At 34.8% G+C, this 18,606-nt stretch overlaps 1 protein-coding gene across 1 annotated transcript in view; it reads right to left on the bottom strand.

Moving 5' to 3' along the window:
* Positions 1-16,618: 16,618 nt before the first annotated feature.
* The window catches only part of LOC129267393 (uncharacterized), a 31,620-nt gene continuing 29,632 nt past the window's right edge, over positions 16,619-18,606 (bottom strand). The window contains exon 11 of the mRNA XM_054905107.2: positions 16,619-16,878. Within this exon, the coding sequence (XP_054761082.2) occupies positions 16,619-16,878 (260 nt within the window). The remainder of the gene's footprint in view (positions 16,879-18,606) is intronic.

Genomic DNA, 18,606 nt, shown 5'->3' with positions numbered 1-18,606 from the left:
TGCATATTTGAACTCTTTAGAGTGAGACCTCCTTTCCAGTGATATATAACTTGTTAGGGATAACTCTACCAAAATAATTGGGCGCGATCATCTTTTGAGACCAAATTTCACATAACAATTTTTCGGGTAAATATGTATCAATGCTTGATTTACTCATAAAATATTATGTAGTCATGCCTTTAGTTGCATAAATACACTTGCAAACACTAACTAGTATATTATAATATATTTAGTTTGGTTATTATGAATAAAAAATGATTTATTATGACTCAAATCGTGGGATTTGTCACCTCTTGGCTCAAAGACCGGTGGACCACAGATTGACAACTGAGAGTCAGGTTTAACATATAAATATAGGAAAAATGTAAATGCACAATGAATAGTTCTCATTACTGCTTTAGCTTATTTAAACTTAGTAAACAAAAACAACTACATGTAGCATGTTATAAACAAATCCATACAGTGTATACACCTGGGAAAACTACTTTGATTGTGTTATTTTATAGTGTTACAGTATATTTTAAATATATCCTCTTGCTCGACTTTCTGCAGGACATGGTCTTTTGGTACTGGTTCAATTGAATGTCAATGCACAAAACACATTGTATGGGTACAATTGCCTCTGTTTAGTGTAATCTTTGTATCAGTTTCATTCTCAAGTAGTTTTTTTATAATTTGGAAAAATATTCTCTGAACACCTTTGTGCCAGCCAAATATGTGTCATCTACTGATTCATAGACGCAGTGTGATGTAACATTGAGAAAACAAGTAAATAGCATCAGATGAGGGCTTTATTGCTACAAAAAAGTTTTCATTAATTACAATTGCATAAAAGGTGTATTTTCTATGTTATGTTACCAGAATAATCTGAAGATTCGGACACATCAAAGTTACCACTGTCAGTCTACGCTGTCAAAATTGAAACCATGAGGTCATAATTAACAATAGATTGATTTATTTCTGAAGGCTTTAATTAGTTTATGCTTTTCTTTTTGAAATTTTTGCAGCTTCTATTAAATTTTATAGAAGATGTAATCCACAACTATATTTTATCTCTCCTCATTTCCTATGCATCAGACAGCCACAATTCCAATCATGTTAATTTCATGATTTACATCAATTAATAATACTAATTAGCTTAATTAGGTATCCTTTAAACTTAAAATTTCAAATTTGGCCCACTTATGATTGAAGAATAATCCAGTGAGCCCCCAAACTATTACATATTTAGGTACTGTGATGTTACACATTTAGTTTCTTAATGAAATAAAAAATTTTGCTCCCCTCGTCATGCTCCCTCGTCTACCACCATGCAAAAATGGACAATTGATGTTACATAATTGCTAATTATTGGTAAATGAAGTAATCTCAAGTATTTCTTTTTCTTTCAAGTAATTGGTATAAAAATTCCCTTCAATATGATACCAAATATACCCATGTAGCACATGTATTTCAAGTTTTATACCATTAATTATTTCTGTGCTTGTCGTGCAAATGTAACAATACCACCTATTGCGGGCCCAACATAAAACGCATGGCCTCAAACTTATAAACTTTGTTGTTTTAATATGATGTTTTTACATGGCATGTAAATAAGTAAATACAAGTAAGTAAGGAGGAATAAAAGTTTACTTTACATGCAATGAGGAGAAAATTAAAATAGTTATTATATCATGCAATAAAATACACAAGAAATGGTGAATGGGTGATGTCATCAGTCCCCTCACTTGCATACCTAACAAGGGTGTGCATACCGCATACATTCGTAATTCCAAAGCTTCGTTATTCCGCAGGTTCGGATATTCCGAAGGTTCGTTATTCCGAAGGTTCGTATTTCCGAAGGTTCGTAATTTCGAAGGTTCGTTAGTCCGAAAACGAAATGAGGTTCGTAATCCCGGACCCGAAGGTTCGTTTGTCCGAAAACGAAGTGAGATTCGAAGGTTCGTTAATTCGAAAACGAAATAGGTTCGTAATTCCGAGGGTTCGTTAGTCGAAAAACGAAATGATTAACGAACCTTATTTCGTTTTCGGACTAAGGAACCTTATTTCGTTTTCGGATTAACGAACCTTCGGAACATCGAACCTTATTTCGTTTCGGATTAACAAACCTTCGGAACATCGAACCTTATTTCGTTTTCGGATTATCGAACCTTCGGAATAACGAACCTTCGGAATAACGCCACAAATGTTCGGATTAACGAACCCTTTTACATTTTTGGATTAACGAACATCGAGGTAAAGGCAATTTACGTGTTTCGGAATTACGAACCTTCGGAATTACGAAGTGTAACCGTGCATACAAATGTTGTGCGAAATCAAGCGAAATGTCATAACTTTTTATTTACATCCGATTTTGATGAAATTTTAAGTTATGCTTGTTAGATCTTTCCCTTTCTATTCAATTAACTTTAAGAAATAACCTTCAATCTCAGAGTACCTTACATACAATTTATAATTTGGTACCCCCCATTAAAGATAGTTAACGCCTCAAATAGACATGTGATATGATTTTCTTGAATAATGAAATGAAACTAAACTGAAGCGAACTGAAATAATGTATAAGCATTTGACTCTCGCCTTCCAACATCTATACGCCTCCTAGATCTTATCGGTCACCATGATGAGTGGATTGCAAATTGGTATTTGGTTTTCTTGTTACTATAGAATATCAAAATAAAACGATATGCCAACTTAACTGTACAACTACAAATCGCCGCATCACAAAAAAAGTTTATTCTGAAAAATGCTTGTCAATCATGACACTGAAATCGATTACTATATTCCGTTTGTTAAATTTTGTTCTGATTGTGTTTACTTTATTAAACTATCTGTAATCTGATGTGAACCTTTGGCTTATCATTATTGCTAGTAATATCAAATATCATTTAGAAGTATTGATTCTAAAATCTTCGTTACCTTTACCCAGGTAAACCCTTTGGCTTGTTATTCTGGCGTGCTTTTACTTGTCAATTATTAACATGCACATTCGGAATATGTTCTGTTTGATAACATCATTATTGCTAGGAATATCAAATGTAATCAGCCAATTAATGATACTAAAGTCCTCCATTCCTATCACCTAATAAAACCCCTTTTCTGGCCTCCTCTTTCTTGTGATAAATTTCACCGAAATAACAAGAGTTTGGAAATTTATTTACATGCACATTCCGACTGTGCAAATAAACCTTTGTCATATTCTAACAGTCATATCAATCGTTTTTTATCATAATTTATGAACAGAAGCAAAATATCAGTTTATGTTTAACGAAGCAAGGTTTGTTGATTATACTCGAACTTTGGGAACGTAGTTTACAGAGTCAGTAAGGAAAAAGTCTCATCAGCTTGAAGTTGTCTTGCCTGCAGTGTGAACATTCAATTATTGATTGTAATGATATGTCCTGGTAGAAATCCTCCCTACATAATTTGGGATAATTTTCATAAAGATATTTTCATGACTGACTGACTACTAGACAATCATCAGAAGGACGTAAATTTTTTAGTTGCGCCAAGTGGCTGGTGAAGATGAAACAAAATGTTGAAAGATTAATTGATGCAAGCGGAAAGACTCCTACTCATATTCAACCGCGTAGCCAGGATTTCATTTTGGAGGGGGCGGTAAATGCACGCGTAGCGTGCCAACACTCACAGGGCGCGCGAAGCGCGCTCCCTAGGGGGTGGGTGCAGGGAGGGGGAGTTTCCCCCTCCCGCGCGAAGCTTTTAGTGTTTCATAACTTAAAATGAAAAGGAGCCGTCTCTCTTGTCTCTAGTACCTATATCAGCTCCAATTCAGTTGACGATTTTGAACCTTGTTTTCATGAACCTTGATTTCATAAGTGATTGTGAACGCACAACAAAGGAATACAATGGAGGAAATTAAAATAATAATAACCCCGCGAGAAGCGCGGAAGCTAAAGCGTTTTATCAATTTTATCCATGAAAGGGTCCCGAGAAAAGGTTATTCTCAAAGATATATTGAATACTTCTCTTGGAAAGATCAGATTTGATTACAAACAATTTTGCGACAGTGCATATCTTTAACTCGCAAAACAGAGGAGAAAAAGTGTATATGTCGGGAGGAAGATATCAAAGGGCGGACGTTTCATCAAATGCTTTTCAATTGATTTTGAAACTTCATTACAAGGAAAATAGTGCGCAAAAAGTTGAAACTTCTGTGATTTATTGAAATTATATATTAAAAAAAGGATGCCTAATTTCTCTGACTTATCCTGAAGCGCTTCATTTTGAATTATAAAGAAACGTAAGTGTCATTCAAAATTTCAAACTGAGGGCGCAAAACAGGACAGGATATAAATGTGCAGGGAAATTACATGAACAGAATTTGATAAAAAACATATTTTACTTTTTTATTTTATACGACACGAATTTTATACCTTCCTCTTTTTAAATTAGGAACCTGTTTGCCCCAAAATTATGGTTGTTTAGGAAACAGCTGAAAAGCGGGAGAGGTTCACTTTATGGAGGTGACGGCAGAAATTGATTTAAAGATTTTACCTGACCCGACCAGAAGTCGCGCGATCAATTACAAAAAAGATAACTTCATGTACTTCGGCCTAACCTTACTCTAAATCCATGCCCTAATGTATACATTTAAACTTCAACTGGCAAGAAACACATATAGCTGAGGTAGAAAAAAAAGGGTTAGAGAAAGGGTGGGGAAACAATGGAGAACTTTAATATTGTCATTTAGCCGCGCGCAGCGCGGAAGCAAAATTCATATAAAAATATAAAGTAAGAATGAAGGAGTTTCTCTTTTGAGAAAAAAAAAGAAGAATAAATAGGAAAAAACACAAAGCTACCTTTCTTTCCTTTCCTTTCCTCCCTTCCCTTTTCCTTTTCTCCTCTCTTTTTTCCTTTATTTTTTATTTTTGAGGACGTTTTTTTTTTTTTTTTTTTTTTTTTTTTTGGGGGGGGGGGGCGACCGCCCCCACCGCCCCATCTGGCTACGCGCCTGCCCATATTCCACCCCATCAACACACACATCCACGCATGACACATTACCCCTCTCTCTCTCTCTCGAGCACACAACACACACCCACACATCCAACCATACTCCCTCCCATACCCACACAACGCTTCATAAAAACTTCTTAAACACTTCATAAATCAGTGCTTATATTTCGTCATTCCCCTTATTGGTTTTGTCTTTCGTTGATCAGCAACTGCCCAATCGTTTAACTTCAAAATGGAATGCCTGATATGGAAGCAGTTACTTAAATTGAGCGCTTCACAAGTGTGTGAGTAAATCTATAGGAAAGCAAGTGGGGGATGGTGTCCGTCTGCAAGAGGGTGTGTCTACCAGGGTGTGCTTATGTGTGTGTAAGGGTGTGTTTGTAAGGATGAGTAGGTGTTTTTCTGTATGCACACATTTTTCGCACCTTTTTTTATTCTTCACCCAGTAACTTGACGCAACTAAGATTTTACGCCCCTCTGGAGATCATCTCGTGTAGTCAGTCATGCATGCAGAAATCCTTGTGAAAATGTTACAAAAATAAGAGGGGTAATACTCTATCAGGACATATCAATAAATCAATGATTAAATGTTCTTACCTCAGACAAGACAACTTTACACAAATGGGACATTTTTTTCTGACTCACTCTGTAGGCCTATGTATGCTTTGTGATAAAACTTTTTAGACTAACAATAATTTGCAGATTACTAACACGCATATTTCGAATTTGCAAATAAACCTTTGTCATATTTGAAACAGTCGCGTCAGCCATTTAATAACAATTGATTATCTAAAGCAAGATATAATAAGTGTATAATGTGGCAAGTCTTGTTGATTCCTCGATATTGGCTGTATAATAATCTGAACTTTCGACGCGTTATCTAAGAAATGAATTATAAGACGTCGACAAATGACAAATGCAAATAATGCAATGTGCAATATCGCGCAAAGAAAATATTATCAAAGGGGAGATCACACATCAGAGGTAAGATGGTGGTTCATAGCGGTTCGGGTTTTCGCCGAGCTCCGCTAAAGACCGTGTTGACGCCGTTCATGAAACCTGGTCATCCGTCACTCATCTGCTATAAATCTTAAGAATCCTAGGGAAGTGCCAACGTAATTAAACATGTTTTTGGTGGTGTTCTTAGTTTTTTTTTTTATTGAACTTGTTCCAAACGGCCAGTCAGATTTTTCTCCCTGACCTTCCCGATGTAAATACGGTATGAGCGCGAAGGTGGCGGTAGTTGCTATGGTAACATCGTAGTTTGAGAACTACTATAACCCGCCATTTAAAGGAGGAGTTTACCACGACACAAAGTTGGTTTTTGAATAATAGCAGAAAATAAGAGAAACATATTGCTGAAGATTTGAAGAAAATACGTCATAAAATAAGAAAGTGAGTAATTTCTGATGTTACGCAGCTCCCTTTATTGTAAATTCAATAAATTCATTTTTTCATGGCGCACCAGAAGTATGCAATTTATATATTTGTTGTTATAAAAGGGGATACAAAATAATGTGTCTGATGATACACCCGGCGCATTAATGAAGTCACTTTTGATTTTTTTTTGTTGTTGAGGAGAGTGCATTTTGGGGAATTTGATATCTCACGACATATTACGGAGGAGTTGCTCATCTGTGACTACAAAAAAAAATCATAACTCCCTTTTTCTTTGGCCGATTTTTATCGAACCTTTATCAATATCTTCCATTTTTTAAATCAAAGCCAGTTGTCTGATCGCCCCTTAAAACGCCCTTTAAGATGAGATATCGCGTGTGAAAACAACATTTGTATGCAGGAAAACCGATAATTATATTGGTATGGGTCTGATATAGGGAGTGGTCGGTGAAGACATTGGATCTTCAACTCCTTTGCTGTCCCAGCGCTCTCCACTATTCTTTCTTTTGTTAGAACTGCCCTATGAGTATATATACATTACCTCATTGAAAAATTGTTCAGATACAGCAGCGTCATTTTGTGAAATGAGTCAACTGACAACCCGACCCTATTCTAAATTCTAGTAAGGGAATTCTGAAGATTTGCCCGCCCCACCCTCGGAGCCAATTTACGAGTTCGGTTTTTATTTATGCGCCCCCTGGTTTGACTTATTATAGCATTAGCATGATGAGAGCACGTTGCAGAAAGAATTGTGTTTAGACGCAACTCATGTAATCAATCGAAAGTCCCGAAATACGTTTTTATTGGTTTAAAATAAGGTTACGTTTGATTTTTCAGTTACGTTTGATCGCATCTCTTTCTGTAACGGGCGCCAATCAAGCAGAGAAATCTAGTTTAAAAAGTTTAATCCACCTCTCCGATTAATATCATGTTCTATCGCTTGTCGTTTATGCTTTTCCAACTACATTCACAGACTTGCATGCCAGTGAAATCTCGAAGTAATTTTGGGGTATGTACAGATATCCCAAGATTTTGTCTTTCCATAATAACGAGAATTATGTCTCATGGTATTATTAGCAAAACTAAGACACATAGGACATACATCTCTTTGCACTATCGATCACTGTATAATAACAATCTCGTATTTTCAAGAATAAACTGAAGATAATAAGAACAAGTATACATGTATTTTAGCTTTACGTTAGGCCACATCTTACGGTGAAAATACGGTAAACAGTGAAAAGATTGGATTGAAAGTTTCGCATCAATTTGCCGGATATTTACGGTTAAAATTGATAATTAACCATACAGGGCCCTGGGACCAATTTTTTCTTAAACTGGGGGCTGATGTTAATTTGACAACCTTAAAATAATCACTACAAAATGGAGGTTATTTCTGTCCCGAGAATCTTGACAAAAAAAATAGAAAATTTTGTCATTTTTCGTACGTTTCTCCATTGTTTAACACCAACCAACATCCGGGGTACTGCCAAAAAAAAAACCCACAATGCCAAAGACATGAAGAGAACATTAATAAAATTACATAGTGATTTTGATAATTATGATGTCATTTATCACAATTTAAGGATTCAGAGGGTAAAGTTCTCAACTAAAAATATTCAACTTCAAGTGACAAATACATGAGATGTAACCATGCAACCGATCAATATTCCATATTTCATGTTTTTTCCTAGTTGTAAAAATATAGATATAATTTCATGCATAGTCAAAATTGTCAGGGATGTTAAAAATGAAAGTTAGTTTGAATGAATGACCATGTGATCATTATTGCATAATAATCTTTAATACCCCTAGTTATGAAAATAAAAATATTTGCAAACATTATCAAAATTTTGTGATTTTTCATAATCCTGATCCACTCGCTACAATGTCATGAATGCGATGGCAAGCATTATACAGACTTTCAGCGCTTAAAGAGCGTTTGGTAAAGAGAGTGAAATACTCTTTCAGAACGTTATCATTTCTAAAATACTAATACAGAACTTAAGTAATTTTGAATTATTTTATTTGATAGTATACATAATCAGAATTTATATTTTTACGATTTGACGGTATCAGAATAGGTGTTTGGGAGTTGGCCCAAATCTCACATAACTACAAATCCACTCAAAAAAAACCCCAACATTTATTTTCTTTAAAACGTACATGTTAATTTATTAGAATGTACAAGGTCCAATGATATAAAATAATGCTAAATGGTAAATGCATAACATTGGTATTCCTTAAGTATCGTTTATAAAAAAAAAAGGGTTTCCATAATTATAATTTTATTTCATTTCCTTTATTTCAACAGTACAAAAATCCACTTGTAAATTGCAAATTCAGAATACAGCAGTCCAACTATACCTTGAAATAACACAAAACACAACCGTATACGTTGGTTTACTGCATTTAACGAATTGAACAAGTATAATGACGTTATTGACGGATAGCTGAGGAAACTCTAAAAGGCATTGTTTGGTAATCAGGTTGGCAAACTTAAATGATATTCAAATAATGAATTTTCATGAGTGCAATCATGGACTTCATGAGGGGAAAGATGATGATCCATTCAATGAGGCACAGTCGGGCTGAATGAACCATTCATCTCTCACCGAAACAATAATTCTGTCCATTGAAGAAAAAATAAAGAAAAATAAATCATTATTTGTTTTACATGTATACATGACGCCTAAAATAGAACCTAGTTATTTGACATTTTAATAAAATTTTAATAAATCAATTAATTCAAAAGGAAAAATAAACGGGAGTAAAAGGGTGGCAAGATAAATGGGGAAAACCCCATGGACGTATATCCCAGAGGGGTAGATCTTGAAAAAGTACAAATAACTTTTCTCAGATTTACCCCTCCCCACATCCAAGTGTATGATATTTGTCCCATTTAATCTACAACCCTTTTTGAATATCACTTCATTTTTGTTATGTAAAATAAGTAAATCACCAGGCATCACTGTCATAAAAAGTTATTTGCAATGAGGTCTGACATGAGGCGAAAGATTTTTGGACATTATTGAGACTACCTGAAATAGATGTTGTTCTATATCACCTTTTTTCTTATTCATTCCCAGAAAATTCAAAAAGCAAAAATACCTTTGCGTTTCTATAGAGTATAGGCTAATCACTTCATTTATTTGCCTGGTTATATACACTTTACCGATGTATGTCATGGTAGTTTACAAATTAAGTTCGGCATTCAGTAAACCTTTGAACAAGAAAATATACCAAAAGAAATATGTGCACAAAACGAAAGTCAGCCCTACTTGTATATCCAAATACCTTGACGTGAACAATAAGTTTTGGTCAATTATATTTTGCAGGAGAGCATTGATGTCCTCATTACCTATCTGTGGAAACGAGGTGCCTATAGTCATGAAAGAGTGAGCCCATATCAAATGCAAAAATTTCACTTTTAAAAAGTCATAATGGTCGTTTGGTGATCAGTAGCTCATATGTATGGTGCTTTTGTTGTATGCGGTTGGATGTAATTAATATTAAACATTTTATCATGTGACCCCATCAGGTACCTCTCATGAAAATATTGAGGTTCAGTGAGCTCAATATATATGATCATATTTTTACAATTTTTTAATAAGTGAAATCAATTAATGGTTTCAGAAAGAATAATAATTCATTTCTCTCTAACGCGTATCTTCGGATATGAACATCGGATGTTTTTTCCATGTTATTCTTGTAATTGTTATGGACTTGAATAACTAAACTTGATTGATTTTTCTTATTTTGGCAAAAAGAAATCTCTTTTGAGTTTGGAAAGGGATGACAGTTTTGCATTTTAATGAGCACACTCATGCAGTACGTAAATTTCATTTTAACACATATATTAGCTGATATTACACACTGATGGTTCAAGAAAATGTTGGAGAAATATCATAACATGACAGTTGAGTTTTAATTGTTTTTATGTTTGTTTTTGTTTTTGTTTCATGCACTTATAAAGCATTTAAAACATGTTAAAATCCAGGGTTAAAATCGTCTAAGGAATGACGGTAAGCCCGATGGCGCACGAGAAGCCACACAGTTTGTAATTTGTGCTAGTCTTAATTTGTCCGAATCTGCATTTTTATCATCATGCATTAAGAAGAAAAAGATATTGCCAGTCGGGTTAGATTTAAGAGAGAAGTTTTATACATCATGCTCAATAAACAGATCACTTTGTACATGTTCCAGACAATTTTTGTCATTTTTTTCTTTCGTATGAGTTTACAATATAGGCTTACTTGTAAAATAAAAAAAAAATATATAAGTACAGTACACTGCAACAATGAAGGAATTTCCAAGAACACCATGCATATCAACCACTCCCAAATGTCCTAACTTGTGATTTTAGTGGAGGTAGTGTTGAAAGATCCCCCATCCACAAGAACATTTGTGTCAATCTCCCCCCCCCCCCAACCAAGAATACCGATCGACACCCATGGAACTAATCAAATGACAGGGATCTACTATCTCAGTGCCATATAATATCGCTTATCATTCAAATAAGAATATTGTGAAGATCATACAACAAACAATATACATGTACTGTATAATATTGGAAAGTAAAACGGTGACAACTATTGACTCGTTGGGCTGAGGGGTACTAGCTGTTATCATTTTTCCACTTAAACCTGATGCAGGGGCGACATTTATTGCAAACGGTCTAGTATATGATTATTTGAGAAGATGAAAACGTTTTTAATTACACATCGAGCTCATTGATTCATAACTAAACAGAATTTGCGATATAACCTTTTAATTTCAGTAGTTGATCCATGTATGTATCATTTATTTTGAAAAATGTTAACGTTCACAATTCACATCTAGCTAATTGATACATTAATCTACAAGACTATAATGTTGTAAGTTATTCATTTCCAATACACAATGAAGAGTTTGTTTGTCTGAGCCAAGTCTCTGTGACTAACGATTCCTATTATTCCCTTTTGAAGAGGTCTTCTGTATAAAGTACCAAAAACACACACGTTACGTGCAATTCAATTATAAGTTTCCATGATACTGTAGAGATAACACACAAGAGAATCTAAAGATCACATCCATAAATCATTGCTATAAAATTAAAAAGACATTGTAGTTATTATACATATAGGCCTACATTTCAAGATATACGGTAGTACAAAATACATATCCTATCAATACACAGAATGCATTTTTTCAATGTGAGTAAGTACGGAGCAATATTCTCACCATGACACCAAAATACAACATACATCTGTCACATTATTTCAACAATTACCCTGTGTAAATACACTATAATATAAACAACCAGGGCCCAGTGTCGTAACACAAAGGTTTGCGATGAATTGCAAATATAAAAGAACCGCACTGATTGGTTCCCGGTGAGTATGTTAAACATAGTGCTCTTTCAACGATGATCTTGATTGATTTTTGGTATGTAGCGATTGATTGCAAACCTTTGTGTTAGAGAGCCCATACCACTCCTTGCAATCTCCCTTGTATTTCGCCATTCAATCAAACGGGAGTGTTGGACTAAGTGATATTGAATAATCCAACATATTCTCTTTTTCATTGCCACTTTGTATATAATGTAATACATGTAATTTCAAAGCATACAACGCCGCCTCCACCATCGGAAAAAGCACGAGAGACTATGTCTCGCTTCTGCTATGCAGGTGAGAAAAAAATGAAAGACTTGACAGTAAGAACCACAGTACCTTCACATTTCCCATTATAATTCACAATATATAATACGATAAACAAGCACATTCTACAATTAAAAACAAAATAAATAGGGGGCCTACAAGAAATATACAGTAAACAACGCACACGATTGATTATGGCATTTGAATTATATTTTCACTCAATGGCTAGTTATATTGCGTGCATGTTAGCTTGTTGTTGTTGTTGTTGGATATGATGGCGCTCTTCAATCTCTCCAGATTATACGCGCCAGTCACTTTCGTAAGTAGGACGTCGTCGGCAAAGGAGATCCATACGACGTTAAACCATTGGTGATTATATGACATATTAATATAGATTAGTCACCCATCCACCTATTCATGGGCGGAAATCCCAGGGGGGACAGGGGGGACGTGTCCCCCCTACCAAAAATAGTAGGGGGGACACAATATCAAATGTCCCCCCTACTATTTTTGTTTTTTTATGATGGAGAAAAATGCATCATTCACATTCGAAATAATACATGTATTTTGGACTAAATGACCTTACATTTTGGGTGAAAACCTTTTCTTTTCTTTTTTTTGCTTGTCAAATTTTCCAGAGTGAATAAAATAAGATGAGGGGAAGACTTGGAAAATAAAAAGAATCTTTTATGTCACTATATAAAATTTTCGCTCGCGCTTCGCGCACGCATTGCCTGTTAGGTGATTTTTCAATATGGAGCTTAATTATAAGTTTGGAAGTCAATATACATTACACATTTCACCTCGGAAATCGAACTTTCATTATTTTGTGTGATTTAAAAACTGATTTTTAAAAAGTGCTCTGTAAAAGTGACAGCTTTATGGTCTGAAAATTGACATTTTGTACTCGCACTGAGCGCTCGCAAATTTCGATTTATTAAGTACCTATTATTTTTGTGTATTCCATTTAGTTTGAAAAATATCCCTTTTCAAGTCTGATTGTCAAAACGTAGCAGATAGCGCTACTCGCATTTTGATTGGCGATTTATGTATGTCTCAATATTGATTTTCATGACAGTTTATCAAAGATTTTGGCTCGCGATTTGCGCTCGCATTAATGGTTAAAAAATATTTTAACTGATGCATTATTCTATTCATAATTACAAAAGTGCTTGAAATGTCCAGTTTTCAGGCCATAATATCATCAGATTTCTTGCCCTCATTAGGCATTAATAAATAAGATATTAATTTAATGATTAAATTGTCCCTTTTGTTTCATCTCGCGCTTAGCAAGAGGAATAGGAAGATAGTCATCATTTTCATATGACTTGTCCTAAGGATGTCCCGGTTCTATGTCAAAACTCAAATAATAATGAAAAATATCAGCTCTTTATTAAGTGCGATCCATATCCACCTCACAATTTTCCTACAAAGTGCTTGAAATATATAGCTGAAATTGACTCTTTTTTTCAGATCGGAATATCAAATATTTTAAGCTCGCGCTTCGCGCTCGCTTTGATTTTTCATGATAAAAGATGTGTAGAATGCCGAGATTCTAGGTCTAAATCTGAAATACGCGCATGTTTTTTCAGATATTCAACTTGTTCTCTTTTTAAATCATTATCCAGTTTCAGATCACAATATCAAAAATTTTCTGCTCGCGCTTTGTGCTCGCATTATTAATGTAGAAAAATCCCCTATTACTCATCATTTTCATGATTTACAAATGAATAGAGTGTCTCATTTTTAGGTCTAAATCTCGATTTTTTTTCTGCTCACGCTTCGCTTGCATCAATAATTGTTTAGTTATATAGCTACCCTGTTCACGATTACAAAAATTGATTAAAATTTTCGATTCTTTTTGTAGAAATGTCAAAATTTTTTAGCTCGCGATTCGCACTAGCATTATTTGATTGTTGAAATATGCAACGTCTTCATGGCTAAGTGCAAGCAGTCCTGAACAAGTACCTTTTCGATCAATTCAAATTAAACGTATATGAACATTTTCTGGCTGCATTTTGCACTTGCATTATTAATGAAAAGACCGGATGTAAGGAAGACCCCCAATTACCTATCCTTTTCATGATTTACAAAACATGAATAGAGTGTCTCGTTCTCAGGTGTAAATCTCAATTCTTTTCCATCAGTTAACCTCTGCTCGCACTTCGCATTCGTAGTAATTATTTAGTTGTATATACATTTTTTTCAGGATAAACATTGCCCAGAATGTTCAAATTTTAGTAAAAAATACATAAATTTTCAACACCAAAAAATTTTGCTCGCGCTTCGCGCTCGCATTATATAAATAAGGATTATGATATTATATATTTATGTTGATTTAAGAATAAAGCTAAAACTGACCATGAGGACTACTCCTTCAATGAAACAAACAAAAATCACCTTTGAGCGGCCGATCGGGGATTAACATAAAATTATGGCTGAAAAAAAATTTCGGCCCCCCGCCTGGCGAAGGCTGGATCCGCCCCTGTTGTCCCCCCTACCTTTCAGGACAGATTTCCGCCCATGCACCTATTATATTAGTAGGTCCTACAAGATTAAACATCTTCGAGGAATAATACTTCAATACAAATAGAGAAATTAAATATCGCGCGTGCTAAATGATTGTTCGTGAAAAAGGGCACACCAGCTAACCAATCGGCTACTAGTTATATATTTATAGAATTTCTTAAAATATTCGTCAAATAACAATTCAAATGTGATATCACATACAATTACACGTCCTTCTTATTCGTTTGTCTTGTCTTTTCTTAGTTTCTTATTAATAAAATTTTTAAATCCTTCTTGTGTTTGAAAGAAAAAGAAAAAAAAAAAAAAAAAAAAGGACACACACCTAACTGTAAAAACGGTCAGTGGCATACATAAAACATAATAGTTCCCGTGTATAATCGGGATTAATTAACAATTGTTTAAGATTCGGGTCATTCATCTTAAGTTTATTAAACATAATGCGTCTATCCTTTACATATTTTGAACAAAATAAAACATAATGTTCAATAGTCTCAAATTCTTTGCACATCTCACAGAGGCCGGAAGAGTGCAAATGGTTAACGACAACGAACATGGAGGGCAGCAACACACGGCAGTGTTGCAGCCATCTATGTTCGTTGGTTAACGATTGCTGAAACTACGAACTCTTAAAGAAAATCTGAAAGCAAATGGTTGGTAATTGCATCTCTGAATATGAAGTTAACCTCATAACTGAATTGCATAACGGCATAAAATTAAAGAATGTCGAGACTAGATATACGTAATAAAACATTGTATTAATTAATAACTGCATATGTTGTACAGGTATAACAACAAAAGTTTGATAGTTGGATTCAAATCGTGTGTATGTAAACGTCACTTCATTATTAACCCGCACTGTTGAGAACTGCTGGGAGGTACGACCGATTGAGGAAAGAAATAAATAACAGCATAGGCTGTTAGTACCGGTATGAAAGCGAAATTACAATTGCATTTGATTATGAAGTTCACTTCATGACTAAATTGCACGTTGGTCTACGAATAGCCATTGCCAGATTGCCAAGGCCACGAATTATAATTTTCTTTTTTTGAAAAAAAAATGACAGCTTAGTCTGTCACTCCTAATCAAATTGCATGTTGACATAAAGCCAACGGTTGCTGAAACTAAAATCAATTTTTTTGTCATCAATATTACATACAGAGCCATTAGCATAATATTTTAAACAAATCTTCGAATATGTTTTGTTCGATAAAAATGAAAGTAATATTGTGGAGCGCACAGTGGTGTACCTGGGATTTTTTACAGGGGGGTGGCAAAACCGTCCGCCAAAAAAAAAAAAAAAAAAAAAGAAAAGGTCTTCAATCCCCCCCCCCGTAGGTACGCTAGTGGGAGCGCATAATCAATTAAAACTAGTCTAAAACTTTTTACACACGCAACTCTTTTATATAACAACACTACAACAAATAAAAAGGTCTTCATTTTTGTGCTTGAGATTATTGCTAGAGGTAAAATGAAAGAGTATGTCACGAAGTACATGCATATTGTGCGAGCGATTCGATCTGAAGTCAGATACGTATGTGTAAAATGTACAAATTAGAATGCATCGAGAAAGTTAAAATAGGCTCCCTTTAAAATTTTTCGTTTAAAAATATACCTCTGTTTTTGGATAAAATAAACGAATAAAACATAATAAAAATGTCCAATATTCCGTGTGTCAAACTTTGTTCGTACTAACCTTTGATTTTCAGCCTGAGGTAACCCTATAGCCAAGATTATTCAAATGGCTAGAATATCAACCCCGCTGCTCTGACCCAGTGTCTCATTTGAAACACGATGTGAGTGTTTGAAACTTTTCCCCATGCTTAGTTGTTGATGCAGCAGCAGGCCGGGGGCGCACGCAGGGTAGGGGTTCAAGCTGAATGAAATGTTGACAAGCCAAAAGAGGTCTTCAAAAACAAAATTGAGGTTGTTTCATACCTAACAAAATTTCAGGGGGGTTTTGAACCCCTGTGACCCCCATCCCTGCGTACATAATGGATTACAAACAAATAAAGGGGGGTGAACCCATGTAACCCACCCCCCTCCCCGCGCGTACGCCCCTGTCAGCAGACATGCTGGCGTTTTACTCAGATAAAGATTTTTTATTCAACTGATGTACAAGATTGCCATCTGCCATAACGAGCATTGTTTCTAAAATCTTCAAGAACTCTTCAATTAAGTCTTTACTATTGGACTTGTCTTCTGGTTCTTCTGTGAAATTCTCGACAAAAATGATTTTATCTTGGATTATATCCATGTTGACGAGTTTATTGCGTATCGCCTCCCTTATGGTCAGATCTGGTATCATGTCCCGATGCGTCACAATAACCATTGGATAGGTAGCTGCAAAAGAGATAATCAAGAGAATATTATTAGGCTGTACGGACACCTCGTGAGTATACAGCTGTGATCAAAAGTGAGTGAACCCCACCACAAAATCACTTCTTGATGCCGAGTGTTGAAAGTGTACAACACTAACAGTATACGCCTTTATAATCAGCGAGCCGCAAAAATAAAGATTATTCGAATTAGTAAATAAGAACGTTTGCGAGAGAAGACGGGTATTTTAATACAGGAAACCCCCGCGCCCCCCCCCCCCACTCAGTGTTATTTAGGGTACGCCTATGGTCGTTCCCTCCCTTTTAAAGCACCCCCCCCCCCTATCGAAGGTCTGCCAAAATTTCTGAACCCCCCTTTCGAGGGCTTTTCGCGGGCTTTTTCTGCCTTGGAGACCCCCCTAAATCCGGAACACTTCTCAATGTACCCCCTATCTCAGGTGAGCTCTCATTCCAACAAAAGGTCCGTACTTTACTTTTCAAAATGAAATAATCCTGAATCCAGGATTATTCAGGCTCATTCGAATGAGCTTTCAAAACTAGCAGGAATTTCAGGAATTTGATTTCGGGATTTGATCAATTTTTCTATGGTATTCAAAATATTTGATAGCCCCCTTTAAAAATTTCTCAGGGGGCCAAAGAGAGAGATAAACTAGCACATCAATGATGTGGAGCTCATCCGGCATCTCGCAACGAAATCTAACACAATTTTAATTTCAGCCCAGTTGACACTGTAGTGAATTATATTGGTGACATAAATTGAGGATATAGAATTGAAATTAATGAAGAAATGACATAGTAGCATTTTTTGTGATCTATGAATAAATTTCATATAAATTAAGTATAAATAACTTTTTAGTCAAAAATTCTTGACTCTGTGTAGAACCTTGGTGAACCTCATGAGCTCTCAGATGGAACAAAAATAATCAAAATCAATCAACAAATAAATAAGTAATTTTTGTGAGTTTTGAAAATATATGAATAAATTAGAATATTTAATGAATTTCAAAATTCTGTGTTGAAATTTTGTATCACCACCTCGAGCTATCATATAGAGCAAACAAAATTGAGATTGATCAACAAATGAAGAAGAAAAAACATTTTTTTTGTGATTTATGAATACATTTTGCATAAATTAGCATAATAATCTTCTACTGAAAATTTCATAATTCTGTGTAGAAGTTTGGTGAACCTCATTAAGTTCTACCAGATGGAAGAAAAAAAAATCGGTCAACAAATAAAAAAGAAGAGGCATATTCTGTGATTTCTGAATAAACTTCGCATAAATTAGCATAAATAATTTTCTACTGAAAATTTCAAAATTCTGTGTAGAAGTATGGTGAACCTCATGAAGTTCTACCAGATGCGGAAGAGAAAAAATCGAAATCGGTCAACAATTAAAGAAGAAAAAGCATTTTATGTGAATTTTTAAAAATATGAATAAATTAATTTCGCATAAATTAGCATAAAAATTGTTCTAGTCAAAATTTCGAAATTCTGTGTAGAAGTTTGGTGAACCTCATGAAGCTCTACCAGATGGAAGAAAAAAAATCAAAATCGGTCAACAAATAAAGAAGAAGAAGCATTTTATGTGAATTTTTAAAAATTTGCATAAACTAATTTCGTATAAATCAGCATAAAAATTATTCTGGTCAAAATTTCAAAATTCTGTGTAGAAGTTTGGTGAACCTCATTAAGTTCTACCAGATGGAAGCAAAAAATTCAAAATCGGTCA

The sequence above is a fragment of the Lytechinus pictus genome, chromosome 8 (assembly GCF_037042905.1).
Source record: "Lytechinus pictus isolate F3 Inbred chromosome 8, Lp3.0, whole genome shotgun sequence".
Taxonomy (NCBI): Eukaryota; Metazoa; Echinodermata; class Echinoidea; order Temnopleuroida; family Toxopneustidae; genus Lytechinus; species Lytechinus pictus.
This window is presented reverse-complemented; position numbering and strand designations above follow the sequence as displayed.